The sequence below is a fragment of the Papio anubis genome, chromosome 4 (assembly GCF_008728515.1).
Source record: "Papio anubis isolate 15944 chromosome 4, Panubis1.0, whole genome shotgun sequence".
Taxonomy (NCBI): domain Eukaryota; kingdom Metazoa; phylum Chordata; class Mammalia; order Primates; family Cercopithecidae; genus Papio; species Papio anubis.
This window is the reverse complement of record NC_044979.1, coordinates 143,414,020-143,429,810: the sequence shown is the minus strand read 5'-3', so window position 1 is coordinate 143,429,810 and position 15,791 is coordinate 143,414,020. Positions and strand designations below refer to the sequence as shown.

Here is a 15,791-nt window from a genome sequence, read left to right as displayed (position 1 = left end):
GCGCCATTCTCCTGCCTCAGCCTCCCGAGTAGCTGGGACTACAGGCGCCCACAACCGCGCCCGGCTAATTTTTTGTATTTTTAGTAGAGACGGGGTTTCACCGTGGTCTCGATCTCCTGACCTTGTGATCCGCCCGCCTCGGCCTCCCAAAGTGCTGGGATTACAGGCGTGAGCCACCGCGCCCGGCCTTTAATTTTTTTTTGAGGCAGAGTCTGCACTCTGTTGCCCAGGCTGGAGTGCAGTGGCGCGATCTCGGCTCACTGCAAGCTCCGCCTTCCAGGTTTGCGCCATTCTCCTGCCTCAGCCTCCCGAGTAGCTGGGACTACAGGCACCCGCCACCGTGCCCGGCTAATGTTTTGTATTTTAGTAGAGACGGGGTTTCACCGTGTTAGCCAGGATGGTCTCGATCTCCTGACCTCGTGATCCGCCCGCCTCGGCCTCCCAAAGTGCAAGGATTACAGGCGTGAGCCACCGCGCCCGGCCACTATTATTATTTTTGAGACGAAGTCTCACTCTATTGCCCAGGCTGGAGTGCAGTGGCACGATCTTGGCTCACTGTAGCCTCCGCCTCCCAGATTCAAGCAGTTCTCCTGCCTCAGCCTCCCAAGTAGCTGGGATTACAGGTGTGCACCACCACGCCTGGCTGATTTTTGTATTTTTAGTAGAGATGGGGTTTCACCATGTTGGCAGGCTGGTCTTGAACTCCTGACCTCAACTGATCCTCCTGCCTGGGCCTCCCAAAGTGCTGGGATTACAGGCGTGAGCCACCGCGCCCGGCTAAAACTATTATTTTTTTCAAGACAAGGTATCACCCAGGTTGGAGTGTAGTGGCACAATCAAAGCTCCCTGCAGCCTTGAACTCCCAAGCTTAAGTGATCCTCACGCCTCAGCCTCCCTAAGTGCTGGGATTACAGACTTCAACCACTGCACGTGCACAAGACAGACTGGAAACTCCGTTCTACAGCAGCTTTGGAAATGCTGCCTGAGACACCACTGACTCCTACTGGAACAGGTGCTCCTGCCCCACACCTACGGCACACTGGGGGCTCACTGCCAGCCTGTCTGAACCACTCTCATTTCTCACACTGGGTCCTGCCATGTGTATGTGCCTGTGTACACATGTTCATCTGTGCATTTGTGCAGGTGCTCGTGTGCATGGATGCATGTGCACGCATGTATGCGCCTACATTTGTGTACGTGTGCAAGCGTGCATTTGGGTGTAGTGTACTTGTGTGCATGTGTGTGGGTGTAGTGTGTAGTGTATTTGTGTGCATGTTCATGTTTACATGGTTCATGTACATGCGTGCATTCACGTGTATGTCTGCGTGCGTGTACTTGCCTTTGTGTGTGGCTGTACGTGCATTCGTGTGTACATGTGCATGCATATGTATGCGTGTGTCCATGTGGCTGTGTTTGTGAGTGCACTGTGTGCATGTGTGTGTGCGAGTGTATAGCCAGCCACAGGCAGGCTGGAAGGGCTCCTTCTGAACAACTAACCCACTGCTGCAGGCAGCGGACACAGGACCCCGACCTGGCCAGCCAGGACTGTCTGACTTCCAGGCCATATTAATTCACTCAGGGGTGGACACGAGATCCCGGCCAGGCCAAGGAGATTCAACCCTGGACTTTTGCTGGCAAACCCGGGAAGGAGGCACCTTCTGCTGGGACTGCTACACTGGTGGCTGGGAGCCCGGGGCATGGCTGGGAACACTGCAAACGCCACACACAACAGGCTGTCAGGCCTAGCACCTGGAATCCCAGCACTCTGGGAGGCTGAGGCAGGAGGATCACTTGAGCCCAGGGGTTCAAGACCAGCCCAGACAACATAGTGAGACTCTGTCTCTATAAAAAAATTTAAAAACCAGCTGGGCAGCATGGTGGCACACGTCTGGAGTCCCCGCTACTCAGGAGGCTGAGGCGGGGAAACTGCTTGGGCCCATGAGTTCAAAGCTGCAGTGAGCTGTGATAGCGCCACTGCACTCCATCCTGGGTGACAGAGCAAGATCCTGTCTCTAAAAGAAAAAAAAAGAAAGAAAAGAAAAGAAAAAAAGCCAGGCGTGGTGGCTCACACCTGTAATCCCAGCACTTTGGGAAGCCGAGGCAGGCAGATCATTTGAAGCCAGGCGTTCGAGACCAGCCTGCCCCACAAGGTGAAACCCCATCTCTACTAAAAATATGAAAACTAGCCAGGCATGGTGGCGGGTGCCTGTAATCCCAGCTACTTGGGAGGCTGATGCGGGAGAACTGTTTGAACCCTGGAGGTGGAGGGTGCAGTAAGCCTAGATCGCACCACCGCACTCCAGCCTGGGCAACAGAGAGCGACTCGGTTTCAAAAAAGGAAAAAAAAAACCCAGAGGCCTGGAAAACCCCTTCCTTCCACGTGGCGCTGACGCCTGTGGGTCTGTGCTGATCTTTGCGGTTTCCTTCATTTGGTCTCCACATGAGGGTGGCTCTGCGTCCCGGCACCAGAGGGCAGGACTGCTCTGCTCTGAAGGACTCAGGCATCGGAGTCCGACAGACCCAGGTACCTGAGGACACTTTGAGACTCAGTGTACCCATCCATCAAGTGGGACGCCAGTCCTCCACCCTGGGGTTCTGGGAGGTTACCACACGCGGAGACACCGCGTGAAGCCGTGGGTTCAGCAGAGAGAGACAAGGCCCCCAGCCCCTGTGCCCCGCCCGAGAGCGAGCTTGGTTACCTGGGTGGGCTTGCCAAACCACTTCCAGAGCTGCCGGGCTGGCAGGAAGGCGGCGATCTTGGGCCGGTTCTCCACGGACGGCAGGCGCTGCCTCTTGGCCAGCTCCTTGGTGGTGGGGAGGTGGACGCCCTCTCTCTTCTTCGGTCGGCTCTTGGCCCCGGCCTGAGCCTTGGGCTGCAGAGGCTGTGTGGGCTGCGGAGGAGGCGCCTGGGGCTGGGGCGCAGACGCCTTCTTGCCTGGGGAGTGGGCTGAGGGCCGCGCCTTGCCGGCCTGCTTGGTGGCCTTGGTGGGGAGTGCCGGCTGTGCAGAAGGGCCAGCCGTGGGGGCGGGGGCTGCCTCATCGTCTGAGCTGCAGGAAGAGTCCTCGTCTGTGGTGGAGGAAGAGGAAGAGGAGGAGGAGGAGGACGAGGATGAGGACGAGGAAGAGGAGGAGGAGGAGGAAGAGGAGGAAGATGAAGAGGAAGAGGAGGAGGAGGATGAGGAAGAGGAGGAGGAGGAAGAGGAGGAGGAGGAGGAGGAAGAAGAAGAGGACGAGGAAGAGGAGGAGGAGGAGGAGGCCGGTGAGGCTGCCCTGGAGCTGGCAGCGCTGCAGTTACGGCCCCCGGCGCCGCAGCCCCCATCCCCATTCTTGTCGCCTTCCTCCTCCCCTTCCGTCTCAGAGCCGCTGCTGCTGCTGCTGCTACTGCTGCCACTACTGCTGCTGCTGCTTTCGGACTCTTCCGCCCCGTCCTGCTCGGCCTGGGCCTTGTCCGGGCTCTTGGGGTTCCCAGAGTCCTCGAACGTGAGCCCCGGCCCGGGCTCCTGGGCGAGGTCCCCCTCCGTGGCCTTGGGCCAGGGTGCCTTGGGCTCGCTGCTGCCGGCCGCCTGGGGGTAGCTGCCCAGGCTCAGGAGGCTCTTGGGCTCCTGCCAGCCCCCGGCCCCTGGGTCCTCCCGGAGCAGCAGAGCCTCTTTAGCCTTCTTGCTTTTGGGTGACGTGACACCCTCGTGGTCCAGTTTGACAAGCAACTCAGTCTCCTCCCCCGGCCTCCGAGGGCCTTTGGCACCTGATTCCTCGGCTGCCCGCGCCTTCTTGGGCTTGGGGCGTGTGGCGGGCATGGTGATGAGGGGTGCTGCGGCCAGGGTGGAGGCAGGGGCTGGGAGCTCCCCAAAGGGCTCGGGTGCTGGGCAGCTGGTGAAGGCGGGTGGTGCGGGGCTGGGCTGTGGCGGTGCTGGGCGCGCCTTGGGGGTCTTGGCTCGCTTGTCCACAGGCTCTGGGGGACTCTTCTTGGAACCTGGGGTGCTGCTCGGCTCCAGGGCTAAGGGGGTACTGGGGACCTCATCTGTTGGGCTCCCCTCCTCCAGGGTAGCGGCTCTGTCTGCAAAACAAAAGAAAACAGATGAGAGGCTGGGGCGGGGGCTTCCTGGCAGAGACGAGCTGTGGCTTTCATCAGGAAGGCCTGCTTCTGTGGGTTTTGTTTTTGTTTTATTGAGATGGGGTCTCAGTCCCCCAAGCTGGAGTGCAGTGGCGTGATCAGGGCTCACTGCAGCCCTAACCTCCCTGGGCTCACGTGAGCCTCCAGCCTCAGTCTCCCAAGTAACCTGAGGCCACAAGCATGCGCCACTATGCCTGGGGAATTTTTGTATTATTATTTTTTTTTTTGTAGAGATACAGTTTTGCTCTGCTGCCCAGGCTGGTCTTAAACTCCTGGGCTCAAGCGATCCCTGTGCCTGGGCCTCCTAGAGTGCTGAGAACAGGCGTGGACCACCGAGCCCAGCAGAACGGCCTGGTTTCAATCCTGGCTCTGCTACTTCTTGAGCGGAACCTGGCTGCGGCCTTCTTAGGCCTCCTTCGGCGGTTCCCCTATAACAACCTTAAGTTGTGTTGGCCCCAAAGTGGGTCTCCAATAGCCTCTGCTTTCAGCCTGCACAAAGCATTTTCTCTGGATTCTGGAAAGAAACACAGGCCGGCTACAGCTCAGCTCTGCCTCTGACAAACCAACCTGCCTCCCTCAGCCTCAGTTTCCTCATCTGTCACCTGGTCAGAACAATCCTGCGGTACAGGTGCAGAGGTACAGAGGTCTTTTTTTTTTTTTTTTTTTTTTGAGACGGAGTTTCACTCGTCACCCAGGCTGGAGTATAATGGCGCGATCTTCGCTCACTGCAACCTCCACCTCCCGGGGTCAAGCAATTCTCCTGCCTCAGCCTCCCATGTAGCTGGGATTACAGGCACTCACCTCCATGCCCGGTTAATTTTTGTATTTTTAGTAGAGGCGGGGTTTCACCATGTTGCCCAGACTGGTCTCGAACTCCTGACCTCAGGCGATCTGCCCACCTCGGCCTCCCAAAGTGCCAGGATTACAGGCGTGAGGCACCGCACCCAGCTCAAGAGTTCTTACAGACAGCAGGTAGGCACTTGGGCAGGTTCCCAAGCCCTGAGTTTGGATGCACAAAGGAGCTCTACCCACTGCCCCTGCCCTGGGGCCAGGTTCAACGTACCACCCTTGGCCTTGGCGCTGGGTTTCCGCCCACGCCCACGGGCCTTGGCTCCTGGCTCCTCCGACCCAGTCGTACCACCGTCTTTGCCTTCCCCAGTGTCTTTGCTGGTCTTCCGGCTACGGCGCTTGGCACTCGGCACCAGGAGGGCTGGGGACGGCTCAGCACCTGCAGGGCAGAGGACAGAGTGGCTCATCAGGCCTGGGGTCCCCAGCTTGGAGCTTCCAAGACCCTGGTCTGTCCTGGGGATCAGGGATGGGGGCGGAAGCAACCAACGCCGGGTGGCTGACCCCGGGTGGGCTCCCACGATAGGCTGTGAGGTCCAGCGGGGGAAATCCCGTCTACAGGGAGCAGCCAGAGGCCCCTGAATGAATGAAGTAAAACAAAGCACTTTGTGGAACTGGGACAGGTGGATAAAGATGCTGACTTTGTTTTTTTTTGTTGTTGTTGTTGTTTTGAGACAGAGTCTTGCTCTGTCGCCAGGCTGGAGTGCAGTGGCAGGATCTCGGTTCACTGCAACCTCTGCCTCTCGGGTTCAAGGGATCCTCCTGCCTCAGCCTCCCGAGTAGCTGGGACTACAGGCGCGTCTCAACACGCCTAGCTAATTTTTGTATTTTTAATAGAGACAGGGTTTCACCATGTTGGCCGGCATGGTCTTGATCTCTTGACCTTGTGATCTGGCCACCTTGGCCTCCCAAAGTGCTGGGATTACAGGTGTGAGCCACTGCGCCCAGCCATTAATAATTTTTGATCAGCTTCCCATGGCCTGGGCCACTGGGCTTGGGCTGTCCTCATGGACCCAGGACCTGGGAGCCCTGGGATCTCACAGGAGCCCATCCATGGTTTCTGCTACTTCCATCACCTATGGCTCCAAATGACTTCAGACAGAGCCCAGAGCTGGGCTTGGAGGGCAAGAGCCTGGATGGGCAGCCCCTGGCAGGAGCCTGGGTGTCACAAGCTTGTCACTTACATTGGATCTTATAGTCGGGGGGCAGGAGGCGGATGTGTGAGAGGGGGATCCTGCCAGTGTCTCCGTCGTCAAACTCCACAGTGATCAAGTCCCCATCGTCCTCCAGGTCCAGTAACCCTGTGGGAGGAGAGGCTCAGGGGAGGCCCTTGGACCTCCAGCTCCCTAGTGAGGCACAAGGGTGGGGACAGCAGAAACCGGCCCCTGTGCAGCCCTGGTCTCTATGGTACAGCAGTGGGGACATGGGTGAGGGTTTACGGTGGCTCAGAATGTGGGTGTTAGAGCCAGGCCATCTGGGCAGGAGAACTGGCTCTCCCTTTTTTTTTTTTTTTTTTTGAGACGGAGTTTTGCTCTTGTTGCCCAGGCTAGAGTGCAATGGCGCGATCTCGGCTCACTGCAACCTCCGCCTTCCGGGTTCAAGTGATTCTCTTGCCTTGGCCTCCCAAGGAGCTGGGATTACAGGCATGCACCACCATGCCCGGCTAATTTTGTATTTTTAGTAGAGACAGGGTTTCTCCATGTTGATCAGGCTGGTCTCGAACTCCCGACCTCAGGTGATCCACCCACCTCGGCCTCCCAAAGTGGCTCCCAAAGGCGTGAGCCACTGCACCTGGCCTGGGTCTCCCATTTCTAGCTGACTTTGGGTGACAAAAGGCAGCGGAGCACATGCACCTGTGCCCGCTCACACCCAAGACCCTCCTGCAACCACAGCAAAGGAGGGAAGCGGGTGTCAACCCTGAAGGACACTAAGAATGGGAAAGGGGAGGGCAGCAGTGGGAAATGGTGGCATTTTGGGAGAGATGCTGGGATGAACGTGCAGGAGCGGGCTTTGATCTCTTAGGAGGAGGTGATACCCACGAGGAGGTGGTGGTGTTCCCAAGAGAATCCTGCCAAGGCTCGGACCCGAGAGGCCCCAAGCACCTCCGGAGGCAGGGCTGAGGGAGACCTCAACACTGAATGGGCTGAGGGAGGCCCAGCTGGCAGGAGCTGGAGGGTTTACCCCAGAGAGAGGCTCCAGACTGAAGGACACTGAGTGCAGGGAGGAGGTTGGACAGGCCCCCCAAAGGGTGACAGCCCAGCCCTCTTCCCAAACGCCAGGTGCTGGGACTATATCCCCAAGGATGTGAGTCTTGCAGAATCTGAGCAGTCCCTTAACAAAACATTCCTGTCCACTCGCGATGACAAAGACTCGTGAGTGCGCAGAGCTCCCACCGGCTTGATAATGTTTCCTTCATTCAAGGTCCCCAGAAGCCTAAGGAGTTCTAACCAGAGAAAGGGCACAGCACCAGCAAACAGAAGGAACGGAGACCGGGAAGGGAGAGGGAGCTGCAGAAAGCTAAAATGAGGCCAGGTGCAGTGGCTCACGCCTGTAATCCCAGCACTTTGGGAGGCCGAGACAGGCAGATCACCTGATGTCAGGAGTTCGAGGCCACTCGGGCCAACATGGTGAAATCCTGTCTCTACTAAAAACACAAAAAATTAGCTAGGCATGGTGATGCATGCCAGTAATCCCAGCTACCCGGGAGGCTGAGGCAGGAGAATCACTCGAACCCAGGAGGTGGAGGTTGCAGTGAGCTGAGATCACTCCACCACACTCCAGCCTGGGTAATAGAGCAAGACTCTGTCTCAAAAAAAAAAAAAAATACAGAAAGTTAAAATGAAAAACAATCCTCTCAGGAAGTTTAAAAACAACTGTGTTGATAAAACAAAAAAAAAATTTTTTTTTTTTTTTGAGACGGAGTCTTGCTCTGTCGCCCGGGCTGGAGTGCAGTGGTGCGATCTCAGCTCACTGCAAACTCCACCTCTCGGGTTCACGCCATTCTTCTGCCTCAGCCTCCCCAGTAGCTGGGACCACAGGCACCCGCCACCAAGCCCGGCTAATTTTTTGCATTTTTTTTTAGTAGAGAGGGGGTTTCACTGTGTTAGCCAGGATGGTCTTGATCTCCTGACCTCATGATCCGCCTGCCTCAGCCTCCGAAAGTGCTGGGATTACAGACGTGAGCCACCATGCCCAGCTAAAAAAATTTTTTTAAAAATACTCAGAGAATAAGAAATAACTCTGTAGGATTTTTTTTTTTTTTTTTTTTTTTTGAGACAGGGTGTCGCTCTGTCACCCAGGCTGGAGTGCAATGTTGCAATCATAGCTCACTGCAGCCTCCATCACCCAGGCTTAGGTGATCCTCCCACTTCGGCCTTCCAAGTAGCTAGGACAACAGGTGCACACCACCAAGCCCAGATAATTTTTTTTTTTTTTTTTTTGAGACAGAGTCTCACTATGTTACCCAGGCTAGAGTGCAGTGGTGTGATCTCGGCTCAGTGCAACCTCTACCTCCTGGGTTTAGGTATTTCTTCCTGCCTCAGCCTCCCGAGTAGCTCAGATTACAGGAACCTGCCACCACGCCCAGCTTATTTTTGTATTTTTAGTAAAGATGGGGTTTCACCATGTTGCCCAGGCTGATCTCAAACTCCTGGCCTCAGGTGATCTGCCCACCTTGGCATCCCAAAGTGTGGGGATTACAGGTGTGAGCCACCACACCCGGCCCAAACCTGGCCAATTTTTGTTATCTTTTTGTAGAAACAGGGTCTTGCTATGTTGCCCAGGCTGGTTTTGAACTCCTGGATTCAAGTGATCTACCCGCATCAGGCTCGCAAATTGCTGGGATTACAGACGTGAGCCACTGCAGCTGGTGGAGAAGTTTTTAAATGACAGCAGAAATTTTTAAAATTCAAGAAAACAGGCTGGGCGCGGTGGCTCAAGCCTGTAATCCCAGCACTTTGGGAGGCCGAGACGGGCGGATCACGAGGTCAGGAGATCGAGACCATCCTGGCTAACACGGTGAAACCCCGTCTCTACTAAAATATACAAAAAACTAGCCGGGTGAGGTGGTGGGCGCCTGTGGTCCCAGCTACTCAGGAGGCTGAGGCAGGAGAATGGCGTAAACCCGGGAGGCGGAGGTTGCAGTGAGCTGAGATCCGGCCACTGCACTCCAGCCTGGGCAAGAGAGCGAGACTCCGTCTCAAAAAAACAAAAAAAATTCAAGAAAGCAGATGGGGTTAGAAGATAAAAGTAGAGAAAATATCTCCATAAGTTGAACAAAGTAAGAAAATAATAACAGGAAAAAAGACATGCACGCCAGGGACCATGGGACTAGCCCAAGTTCCAGAAAAAACATGAAATTCACAAGGGCAGTTATTCAAGTTGTGCTCACAAGTAGAGCTTCCAGGACTCAAGGAAATTTGCCTCAAAATCAAAGCCTCCCTCTGCAGATACCCAGCATGATGAGAACACACACACACACACACACACACACACACACACGGAATTGCAGATCTAGGGATAATGAGAAGGTCCTAAAAGTTTCCAGAGATTAAAAAAACAAGCCTTCTACAGTGATTTGGGAATCACAACGTTGAATGTCTTCAACAACATGGGAAGCAAGATAAAAATAGAAAAATGTCTTTGAAATGGTGAGAGGGAACTATTTCCAGTTGCGAATTTATATCCAGCTCAAGTATCTCTAAAGAATAAGGGTATCCAGCTCAACTATCTCTAAAAAAATAAGGGTAGAATGAAGAGAGTACCAACACACAAGGATGTGAGAAATTTAACTCCCACATACTCTTCCTCAGAAAGCTACTGAAAGATCCACTGCTTAAAACAAGGAACTGAACCAAAAAAAGAGAAAAACATGCAATGCAACAAAAGCAGTTCCCAGGATGAGGGACAGGGAAGGCCCAAGAATCCAGAATGATACCCATGAGGCAGGCCTAGAACACAGCCAGCACCTCCCAGTACAGGGGCACAGCGTGTGCCAGGAAATCTGAATCTAAAGCCAACTTCTACCTTATTAACAGCACTTTCAGAATTTGGATGATAAATGAGTGACTAATACGGTGGAAAAAAATAAATCTTCCTGGCCTGAGATCCTCTACTCAGGCTGGACCAGTCATCTGTTGTTCTGCTGAGCTGGCATTGGTTTCCATTTTCTGGGTATGAATGGATGTTAGGCCAAGCAGTGGACTGTATTTGGCACGTGGGTGGGCTTTTTTTTGTTTTGCGGGGGCGGAGAATGTCTAATCCACATCCATACTCCCTCTCTAGGATACACTGCTTTTGCAAGAGCTAAGGGTTGGACCATTTGACTGTCTTTCTTGCCTGTCTGATATCCACACCTACATTTCCTAGGGTACTCGTTGTTTTTCTCCATCCAGACTCCATACTTTTTTCTTTTTTTGAGACGTAGTCTCACTCTGTCACCCAGGCTGGAGTGCAGTGGTGCAATCTTGGCTCACTGCAACCTCCACCTCCCAGGTTTGAGCAATTCTCCTGCCTTAGCCTCCCAAGTAGCTGGGATTACAGGCGCCTGCCACCACACCCAGCTAATTTTTTTATTTTTAGTAGAGATGGGGTTTTACCACGTTGGCCAAGCTGGTCTTGAACTCCTGACCTCAAGTGATCCACCTACCTTGGCCTCCCAAAGTGCTGGGATTACAGGTGTGAGCCACCGCACCCAGCCTCATTCTCTCTTATTCTAACAACATAAGAGAGAATGAGGGGGAATTGCAGGGGAAGTCACCCTCCCATCTTTCGCAGCCCATGAATAAGAGGGAGGTGACCTCACTCCTTAGCCCCAGGGATGAGAATCTGACCCAGGCACAGTCGATCAGACTCACAGCGGTAGGATCAATGAAAACCATGTGGCCCAAGTCAGTTCACACTAGAACTTGTGTGGGAAAACTGGGACTGAGAAATCGTCCAATGGTAAGATTTCTTAAGATGGTAAAATACAATCTCCAAGGAGCTAGTGTGAAGCCAGCACAGAGGACAGCACTGCTGACAGATACTCCGAGCTGGAGTCCTGATGACATCGTTTAAATGGCGCCTGGATCCAACCATGCCTGAAGGCCATATAGTTTTCAGTTATGTGAGCCCACAAGTCTTTCTTCTTAAGCCAGTTAAGAGTTAGGTTTTAGTAGCCAAATAAGTCCATACTGAGGTGTTAGGCGGCAGGGGAGAGCTGGGGAGGAGGCATCTCACCTCGGACCACGGTGCCTGGATAAAGGCAGCGGTACTGCTGGCTCCAGTAAGCTGCAATCCTGGTCCCTTGTGGCAAGAAGCGAGTGGAGGCTGGCCTCACATCGATGATCTAGGAGGGCATGGGATGAGTGCAAGGTGTGGACACAGTTGTGGCCATGGCCTTGGACACCCAGCCCACCCTGAGCATCCCGAGGCCCCGCCCTCCCCCTCTCACCGCCTCCTGCAGCAGCTGCTCCAGACAGTAGATGTGAGGCCGGTTTCCGCGCTCACCCTCCACCACCACACGGTATCTGCGGGAGCAAAGGAGGCATGAGGTGGCAGAGGCTGAGACCTCCCAGAGGGCCTCAACTCCGCCAGCACCAGCTCTGCCTCCCAGACCACTGGGAGGTGACACCAGGACTCAGAGGTTTGCTGGCTTGCTGAATTTGGCAATTCTCCTCCTTTCTGGGCTCATTTTCCTCATCTGTAGAACTAGGGGTTGCAGAGCACGCCAGGCTGGTGCAGTCCAGATCCTGAGAGAGGCCAGCACGCTCCCTCTCACCCCTTCCCGCTATAGCTCCTGCCATGGAGCCGCCATGCCCAGCCCCTGGGAGGGTTCACCCAGTATTCCCTCAAAGTGCCCAGGGCCTCCCTGTCAGCTCTGAGCCCACTCATGCCCCTGCCCTCTGCCATCGGGGGAAGCCACAGCCTAGAAAGGAGAAGCGGCCAGGCACAGAGGCCGAGACATGGGGCAGGTAAGGGACGTGGGGCTCTGTGCCGGACCTCCCACCCCACTCACATGTCTGGCGAGTGCACGGTCTGCACGTGGCCGGCATATAGCAGCTTGTCGTCCATGGGGATGAGCACACGCAGGCCGTCCTTCAGCTCGTCCTTGTCGATGATGCAGGACCGAGGGGCTGCAGGGGTCGGACCGTGAGGCAAGGCTGGAACCAGGGGCGTCTGCGACACCTCTCCCTCCTCCCGTCACCCCTAAGTCATCCCCTTGAAATGGAGGCCCTGGTGCCGGGTGGGCCTGTGGGGCTGAGATGTGTGCACATCTTTTGTCTGCCCATGTGTGTACCTGTGCAGACCTGTGTGTACCGGTGGGCACACACAGGATGCCGTGGGCAGCCCCTCTCCTCTCAGCCCCCTTCCCTGCCTGGCCCCAGATGTCTGCAAAGACCCCAGGCAGGTGTGAACCCAGGGATGAAAGCCTGCACGTGCTGTCTCTTCCCACCCCAAGGCAGCCTCTGGGACTGGCACGAAGCTCTGGGTTCCAGCCATCACCAGACACTCACAGCCACCATCCTCCATCATGACGTCCACCCCCCTTACTGCTGCCCTCAGCCAAACTTCTAGGACTTTCTTTTTATTTTATTTTATTTTATTTATTTATTTGAGATGGAGTTTCAATATTGTCGCCCAGGCTGGAGTGCAATGGCACAATCTCGGCTCACTGCAACCTCTGCCTCCCGGGTTCAAGTGATTCTCCTGCCTCAGCCTCCCAAGTAGCTGGAATTACAACCGCCTGCCACCACACCTGGCTAATTTTTGCATTTTTAGTAGAGACAGGGTTCTGCCATGTTAGCCAGGCTGGTCCCGAGCCCCTGACCTTGGGTGATCCACCCACCTCAAGCCTTCCAAGTGCTGGGATTACAGGTGTGAGCCACTGTGCCCGGCCTCTTTCTTTTTTTAAATAATTTTTTTCAGGACAGGCACGGTGGCTCACACCTGTAATCCCAGCACTTTGGGAGGCTGAGGCAGGTAGATCACGAGGTCAGGAGATCAAGACCATCCTAGCCAACATGGTGAAACCCTGTCTCTACTAAAAACACAAATATTAGCCAGGCTTGGCAGCGCACACCTGTAGTCCCTGCTGCTTGGGAGGCTGAGGCAAGAGAATTGCTTGAACCTGGGAGGCGGAGGCTGAAGTGAGCCGAGATCACGTCACTGTACTCCAGCCTGGATGACAGAGAGTGAGACTTCATCTCAACAATAATCATCATCATCATCATCATCATCTTTTCAGAGACAAGGTCTTGCTTGCTCTGTCATCCAGCCTAGAGTGCAGTGTCAAGATCATAGCTCACTGCAGCCTCGAGTTCCTGGGTTCAAGCCATCCTCCCACCTCAGCCTCCTGAGTAGCTGGGACTACAGGTGCACACCACCATGCCTGGCTAATTATTTTATTTTTTGTAGAGACAGGGTCTCGCTATGTTGCCCAACTGATCTCAAACTCCTGGTCTTAAGTGATCCTCCCACCTCAGCCTCCCAAAGCACTGGGATTACAGGTGCAGGTGACCACACCCCACGTACCTCTGAGACTTTCCGTCCACTTTTTCTTTCTGGTGGAAATGAATGCCCAGGGGCAAACTTCCCAATGGCGGTCAACTCTCACTGCCCCAGCCCTCTGCTCCCTCTCCCTGTGGGCGCCTCCCTTTCTCTGGAGCGCCCCTGACCTGGGCCTGCCTTTCCTTCTCAGTGGGACCTTTCACCCGGTCCCCAACATTCCCATTATGAATATAAAAAGACCCAGATGGCTCGATGGGAGAGGGATGGTTGGGACTGCCGTATCCCTGCCTGTGCCTGCACAGAGCCCTCACGTGGCCTTGTCACAGGCAGACTGGACTCCCCACGCCTTGACGTTGGGCTTGGCCATGTGACTCTCAGAAGTGGCTGGGGCCCAATGCTGAGCCTAGGCAAGAGAGCTCGTACGCTCAACTTCTCTTAAGCCACAGGTCTGGCAGGATAAACGACACACGCAGAGAGGACCACAGACGTGGAGCAGCTGACCCCTGGCCAGCTCGTCACTGCAGGAGCAAGGCCAGTGGGGGTCTGCACAGCCACCCAGCAGCCCTGCACGCCCCGAGATGCACACGGAGGCGGCTGGTTGTCAAACAGCGGCTGCTCACCAGTGCAGCCTTGGGGTAGACAACTCCTTCTCTCACTCGCTCCCCCATATACCCACAATCTCGCCTCTGGGCTACAGACCCCTGGGTCCCAGCCTGGGCGTGACTTCCCGGGGTGCCTCCCATGCACCCCAGACTGGAGTTATCAAAGCCCAGCACATGACCCTCTCTGACCCGGGTCTCAGGGACAGGGCCTCTGCCCAGCCCCCCGCAAACCTGTCCTCACCCTTCCCTTCCCCTCTCATCTGCCTGCACCCCCAACACTGCCTCCCATCCAGTCTCCCTCCTAATGTGCACGCCCTGCCCCGCCTCCCCCGCTGCTGCCCCTGTGGCAGCCCCAGGCCACAACCCACTCTCACCTGGACAGCACAGCCTCCTAACTAGACTCCCTGATTTCCCTGGGGCCCCCACTCATTCTCTGTGCAGCACCAGACAGCTTTTTTTTTTTTTTTTTGGTAAGACAATTTCGCTCTTGTTGCCCAGGCTGGAGTGCAGTGGCATGATCTTGGCTCACTGCAACCTCCACCTCCCAGGTTCAAGCGATTCTCCCGCCCCAGCCTCCCTAATAGCTGGGATTACAGGCGCCTGCTACCACACCCAGCTAATTTTTGTCTTTTCAGTAGAATCAGGGTTTCACCAGGTTGGCCTGGCTGGTCTGGAACTCCTGACCTCAAGTGATCTGCCCATCTCGGTCTCCTAAAGTGCTGGGATTACAGGCATGGGCCACCCTGCCCAGCCCAGACAGCTCATTTTAAAGTCAATCTGAGCATATCACATCTCCACATCTAACCTCACAGAGCTGCTCACTTTCCTTGGGGCCAACACAGAACTCCTTCCCAAGCCCCATAGGACCTGCTTCCTCCCTGGCCCCAAGGCAGCTCTCTTGCCCCATCTCCAGTGGACTGAGCTGCAGCCAGTCCAGCCTTCTCATCAACCGGGGTAAAGGCCTCAGGACCTCTGCTCCTACGGTTCCCTGCCCCCAGTTAGCCCAGCCCTTCCGTCTCATGCCTTGCTCAGATCTGCCTTCCCCAAGGGAGGCTCCAGCAGCCCCGCCTGGCACATGCAGCATCACGGCCACTCACCCGGGGTCAGCGGCCGCTCCACGGCCCCGCCACGCGGTAGGTGCTCATCCTCCGAGAAACTCGAGTCCTGGTTGGGTTCAAAGTCCTCCTCGGCCGCCATGCTCTCCATCAGCTTGCTCACGGCGCCCCCCTTGCCGCGGTTCTGGGGACAGAGCACGGCCGACAAATGACTTAGGACCTGGCACGGGGGTCCTGCCGAGCTAGGGACCCCTCTGGAAACCTGGAGCCACAATCAGGCCACAGGGGGAATCTGTCACGTGCATGGCAGGGATCCCAGCTGGGGGCACCCCAGAGGCCAGGGGGAGGGTGAAATAGGCCTGAAACCCAGCTGGCCGGTGCTCAGTACTTGGTGCTCAATACTCAGTACTCTGTGCTCAGTATCAACACTCAGTGCTCAGCACTCACTACCACACCTCTGTTCATCACTACGGTGAGTGTCTCTGTTCCCTCCTTAAAGAAACTTCAGCAGCATCTCCAGCCACACCCAATGGGCTTCAGGAAAAACCACTTGGGCAGGAGCTAGCAGGTGTGGGGAGTGGGCACGCCATCATCTGCCACTCAGGCTAAGAAATTCACCCAAACCTGAGGGCCCTGTGAGGACCTGGTGCTGGGCTGGGGGCCTGTCACCCAGGTCTCCTGGTCTCT

The 15,791-nt window shown here is 55.6% G+C and overlaps 1 protein-coding gene across 7 annotated transcripts in view; it reads right to left on the bottom strand.

Annotated features, from left to right (window-relative positions):
• Nucleotides 1-15,791, bottom strand: part of TNRC18 (trinucleotide repeat containing 18) — a 123,947-nt gene that overhangs the window by 3,622 nt on the left and 104,534 nt on the right. For all 7 annotated transcript variants that reach the window (XM_021935628.2, XM_031664929.1, XM_031664926.1 and 4 more), the window contains 7 exons: nt 15,147-15,288; nt 11,955-12,072; nt 11,391-11,466; nt 11,177-11,285; nt 6,142-6,258; nt 5,175-5,339; nt 2,700-4,054 (listed from right to left, as the gene is read on the bottom strand). In XM_021935628.2, coding sequence (XP_021791320.2) covers nt 2,700-4,054; nt 5,175-5,339; nt 6,142-6,258; nt 11,177-11,285; nt 11,391-11,466; nt 11,955-12,072; nt 15,147-15,288 — 2,082 coding nt within the window. The remainder of the gene's footprint in view (nt 1-2,699; nt 4,055-5,174; nt 5,340-6,141; nt 6,259-11,176; nt 11,286-11,390; nt 11,467-11,954; nt 12,073-15,146; nt 15,289-15,791) is intronic.